The sequence below is a fragment of the Perkinsus marinus genome (genome assembly GCF_000006405.1).
Source record: "Perkinsus marinus ATCC 50983 genomic scaffold scf_1104296935302, whole genome shotgun sequence".
In the NCBI taxonomy this organism is placed as follows: domain Eukaryota; phylum Perkinsozoa; order Perkinsida; family Perkinsidae; genus Perkinsus; species Perkinsus marinus.
Genome location: NW_003214508.1, coordinates 1,316,759 through 1,322,084, shown reverse-complemented (window position 1 = coordinate 1,322,084; position 5,326 = coordinate 1,316,759). Strand labels below are relative to the sequence as shown.

Genomic DNA, 5,326 nt, shown 5'->3' with positions numbered 1-5,326 from the left:
GCAGCAGCTCTCGCGAACGCTGGTATGGCCGGCACGGTGGACCTAGGCAATAGGTTGAACGCATTCAAAACAGTTGTTGCAATGATGGTCTCAGCAGAGCCCACCGCGAACGCCCCCGAAGTGAGCAGACCGTGATAGAAGGGTTGACCGTTGGGGAATGCCAAGGGGATGTACATGCACTCCATCGCCACATCCGATCTAAACAACTTGCACAGTTTACTACCGCTAGCAGGGTCGCCTATGGCCAGCAGGAACGTTAGTGGGAAACTGATTATAACGCCAATCCAGGCATTGTAGCCTGTAGTAGAGCACACTGTGACCAGAAGGGCAACCAACTCCGTGAACGACAGCCCTATAGCTGCACTCACAAGGGAACGTAATGACTGGTCGTAGTTGGCACCCACATCTAGGAAAGCCGTAACCAGAGCCCATACAGGTGCGAGAACCTAACAGAAAATCAATTCATACCACAACTTCGGAACTTCTCAGGTAATATTACTGTGATATTAGCCCCACGGCCTCCAGGCATAACAAAAACAGCCCAGGAACAGAGACAAGCCAATACACCCGTGTACGCGGCCGTAAGAAGATTCCAGATAGGTATTGATGGCAGTTGATCAAGCATAGAAAGACTATAAAGCCACTACGGAAAAAAGGTGTCGAGCCCTAGTGAACACAAACACGGATCTTAGAGAGAACTCGCATGTAGGAGCAATCACCTCAACAGCTCAAGTCGTCATCTAGGGGCAAGGTAATCTCTTTTTCAACACGACCAACCTCGCAATGTGATCCATAACCAACCCTGTAGAGCGATAATTCTATACCACGCCAATCCCAATAACGAATGTATATAACATGGTAGAAGCGGAGGCCACCAGAACTTGGGGCGTTGGCCATCGGATCCGACCTGTCTTCCGAAGAAAAAGTGACGAGGCAGTCCGAATCCTAGATGCACTGCATCTGTATGCCAGAACCTGGTGAATGACATACTCCACCTAAGCGTATTGATGCCAACTATGGAGGATACTACCCTCGACACTCAGCCTAGCAAGCCATCATAAGACCTAACACTGTTAAGTTAGCAGTAGCTCTAGATACCGCCAACTCCGATGAGGCTAATGTCGTTGCCCATGGGCCTTCCTCAACCACCTCAATGACCAGTATAGGAACCAATCCTACCCATAAACTCACAATGGCTAAGCTCAGAAAAAAATACAAGTACCCTAATAAACCAATCGCCACTACTACATATACAGCGCCACTTCGTAGCAATAGATACCCTCCAGCTTGGTGCGTCTTGCACGGCGAATGGTATCATAACTGCCAATTCATGTGTCGTGGATATAAAGAAGAGATCCCCGACGACCTACTTCACATGAGCTGAGCAATGAAATTGGCGACTGCCCACAACACAATACAGCTCACATGTAAAGATCTTCAAGGCAGTGTTGATGAAAATACAATCTTACCGAAAATTTTAAACAAATCAAACAGTGTATTATCCCGCATAGCCAGAAATACATAAGACTATCGTAGTTTATATCTGTCCAGCGAAGGGAGCGTTAAACGAGTGTGTCCTCAGCCGAGGAACTCCACCAGTTGACCTCCGCCGAGCCGCGTCGAAGCTCTTGCTCTGCATAGTCTTCAGATCAAAGGGATTTATAGAACCCCTAAGGTACCCAAAGTACATCATATACTCGACATGCTTCCATGCCTCTACAAAAACTCCCAAACTCCGCACCAGTGAGTAGAGATCGTCCAAGTCGCGTTCCTCCGTCGCACATGTACCACCCCCCATTTCTCTTCTAGCCTTCCTCATCTGCATCCTAGCCTCGCCCATAAGACGTTCAATCCTACCCAGCAACCCCACCGCCTCGTCGAATCGACCCGTTCGAGATTCCCACAGTCCAAGGTGACTCCCATGCTTCAGCGTCACCGCAGCCAACTCCTCAGCAGCAGTTCTCATATCCTTGGCGAACTGCGTCAAGTCCCCCAAGGCCCGTTCAAGCTCAGGGGTAAGACCCTTCCAACTGGGCCGGAAAGAGGCCGCCGCACTAACTATCACCATGGTCCTTCTGGCCAGGCGATCCAGTAACGGCTGAGCCGCTATGATATGGGATGCATTCACTCGACGTTCCTCTGACCTAAAGTACCCACGAAGGAGCGAGAACAGCTTAGTCTCGACATTAGCGTCCATAACCTGAGCCCATCTCTCATCGTGTTTTCTCATCAGCTCACCACCAATACTAATAACCCGCTTATCCACAGAGCCTTGCAGTGGCACATCTTCTGAGCTCGCCGTCTGTATCCTGTCCACCGACTCAGCCACAGTGTCACCAATCATCTGCAAACTACGTGCCGTGGCTCGAGTCAGTCGACCATAGGCGAATACTGGGAACACTAAGGTCGATATCAACGTCGCCAGTACGACACCAGACAACGTCAAAATTGCCCTGTAGAAGGAGCGTAAAATCATATCTCCCTCGCCAAGATGACCATCAGTTCCAGCAAGAAGGCCAACAATCGCCCAAGTGAATGCAAATACCAAACCAGAGTAGTCGATTTTCGGATGACATTTCATCAGCTTACCCATAAAGGACACCACGAATAGCTCCACAAAGAATGCCGCATCGTTATAGGGATGTACGGAGACCGCTATAACCGCTAATATCCCAGCCAGAACAGTACCCAATATTCTCCTACTTCCCTTCACCAGAGACGCACCCGGTGTCGGCAAGAAGCAGAAAACACATGGTAATAGCATCCAGAGGCCATACTGCTGGACTTCATCCAGTGCCTCTCCGATGCCCAAGATGATCCATGCCGCTATACAAGCCCCCAAACCGGAACGAATAGGAAATGCCAGTCGGAATCTCCATGGCGTTGGAGGGTTCAAAGGCTCAAACAACGGCCGATTTATCCACTCCCTTACCTTAAACCGCACCAACTCCAAACCCGTTCGGATTTTTGACGGCGGGTTCTCAACTCTGAATACAAAATCGCCCAGTAGTCCAGCGAACCGGGCAATCTCCCGAGTGGCGAATCCAAACCTCGCGAGCTCCGACTCGGCAATAGGTCTGGCTCGGCCATCCACTCGTGCCTCCATGTAGTTAGCCGTAGCTTCCGTTACTCTATGACGTAACTGCTTTGACAACTCGTTCAAGTCAGCCTTGACAACCCTGTCATCAGAGCCAGCACGTAGTCGGCAAATGACTTCAACGCGTATCATGTTCAGTGTGTAGTCTAGAGGCTGCCAGAGGTACTCTACAGCGGACTCACTATAGGCGGCGAATTTCAATGAATGCCTGACAGTGCCCAGGGATGACACCATAGAAAAGATAATAGCACGCAGGTGCAGATCTGGTGTACGTAGTGCAGCCATGTACGCCTTATTAACTTGTGTCCACAAATAGTCCAGCTCTTGCTCCTGCACCTCGCCAACAGGAGCAACCGCTGTGGTCTCTTGAAAATAAGCAGCGATAGTGTGGGCGAACATCGGTATTGGCGGCGGACCATTTTGAGGTAGAAGCCGGAGTGACCAGAGGATCATGGTTCCAATCAAAGGAATCGAGGTTCCTACCGTGTACGCGAGCGCTGCTGTGAGTGCGACCCAATAAGGCCTATCACCACCAAAAACGACCACAATGAGGAGCAGCAAGAGAGCCTTATCCCCCCTATAGATGGAGCTCAGCTTGCAGTAGGTCACATTGGACTGCTCAGCCAGACATACCAGGATCGCGAAGGGAACGGCAACCAGTACGCCAATGTAAGGATTGTAATTGCCGTGGTTGGCGGCCGTTACGAAGGCCACTACTAGACACCCCCAACCTGCGCCGTACCACGAGGCTATGATGGTCTTGAAACTCCATTCAATGGCATCTGCTACGGTGAGTTGGGCTGTGATGATCGATATCACCAAACCGAGAATCTGATCGAAAAACCATAAACTCACGGGAGAATTAGTGGGCAGATCCTCACTAGAAAGTTAGCCGAGAAGACTTCAGTGACGGCAGGGGTAAAGATCATGAACGAGGTACAGCAGGTGACCACTCCGCAGAAGAGAGCCAGCCAGAGGTCAAAGGCAGGTACGGCGGGGGGACGTAGGGGATTCTTATCAGTCATTTGCTGGAGAGTAAAGTCCCCTCAAAATTGTCAACTACAGAGACTAACTTGAAAGTGGAAGTCGCCATACCGAGACAGCGTACTTTTCAATACGAGGTCGACCCTGTCTCCTGAACTGCGCAAGAATAGACTTCCAGAATATATATATTGAGTGAATGTGGTAGTGTACGAGCGAGCTATGGCATGCCACATGGCCTATACGTCATAGGGTGACTCCGCAAGACGAGACGATGCTTTACAGGTTCGGTAATGAAAAAGCAGAGAAATGTCAAGATCTCAAGAATATACTAGTGGTCCCCGGTTCGAACCGACCATGCTACTTTTTTTCTGGCAATTTTCCTTCGATCATGCGCTCTAATTTATCCCTCGCCGTCAAGGCTCAGTTTGACGTGAACATTTCACTCAGTCACAATACACAGTTGTCTACTATCCTTTTTGTGGCGAGGGGGTCTCATATATTGATAGGGTTATTACTATCGCCTCATACATCAGGAGCCTGTGTGGTTCAGAATGACTCAAACGATACTGTCGTGGACCGCTGACGAGGGGTGTTCCTCCATTGTCCATCTCTGTATAGCCTGTACTGGCCAGCCCTCACCGTGTTGCCGTTCAGACATTCACATGTTGATTGTATTAGTGGTGGCCACCTCTTCTGAGGGAGTGAGCTAGCATGAGCATTTCTAGAATTTGAACAGATCGCTTCTTATGCGATGGATCTCTCTGGTACAGGAGTCGCAAGCTATTCTACGGTGTTTACTTCCAGTCTGTAATAGAGATTCTCTTTCAGCACTAGCTCTTAGCTTGGTTAATAACGATTCTCAGGAACGTAGTAGTTTTGGTTGCAGTAGGGGTGGATCGGGACTCGAGTTCTTGAGGGAAACAGGGGCATTCCGATTTGCAGAAAAAGAGCGATGTATAAGCACTCTGGGTGTATCAGAACGGCCCTTGAGTCCCCTTCACTCAGGAAGCATAAACTTGCTCTGGCTTAACAGTAAAGTCACACTCTGCCGCTACTTCGTACAATGTAATCCTCACCATCGACCAACGAGCTCCTAACTACCAGGGTGAAAAGACGAGGAAAGAGGCCCTGCCGACTAGTTTAAGTCACTTAAATTAAGTGTCGGCCTGTCACTAACTGGAACGGCTATCCGCCTATTACAATAGTGCTGGTGAGCTGAGGTTCAGTTGATTAGACGGCCTTCTA

The 5,326-nt window shown here is 49.6% G+C and overlaps 2 protein-coding genes across 2 annotated transcripts in view; both read right to left on the bottom strand.

Moving 5' to 3' along the window:
- The window catches only part of Pmar_PMAR003716 (hypothetical protein), a gene marked incomplete at its 5' end in the record, with an annotated part of 7,583 nt that extends 6,958 nt beyond the window's left edge, over nucleotides 1-625 (bottom strand). The window contains 2 exons of the mRNA XM_002784411.1: nucleotides 105-446; nucleotides 500-625. Coding sequence (XP_002784457.1) covers nucleotides 105-446; nucleotides 500-625 — 468 coding nt within the window. The remainder of the gene's footprint in view (nucleotides 1-104; nucleotides 447-499) is intronic.
- An 835-nt stretch (nucleotides 626-1,460) lies between these two features.
- Nucleotides 1,461-4,162, bottom strand: Pmar_PMAR003715 (hypothetical protein). The gene is made up of 2 exons (XM_002784410.1): nucleotides 3,979-4,162; nucleotides 1,461-3,928 (listed from the first exon to the last, which is right to left on the bottom strand). The coding sequence occupies exons 1-2, from the start codon at nucleotides 4,120-4,122 to the stop codon at nucleotides 1,538-1,540; spliced, it is 2,535 nt and encodes an 844-aa protein (XP_002784456.1). The 5' UTR covers nucleotides 4,123-4,162; the 3' UTR covers nucleotides 1,461-1,537.
- Between the last annotated feature and the right edge of the window lie 1,164 nt (nucleotides 4,163-5,326).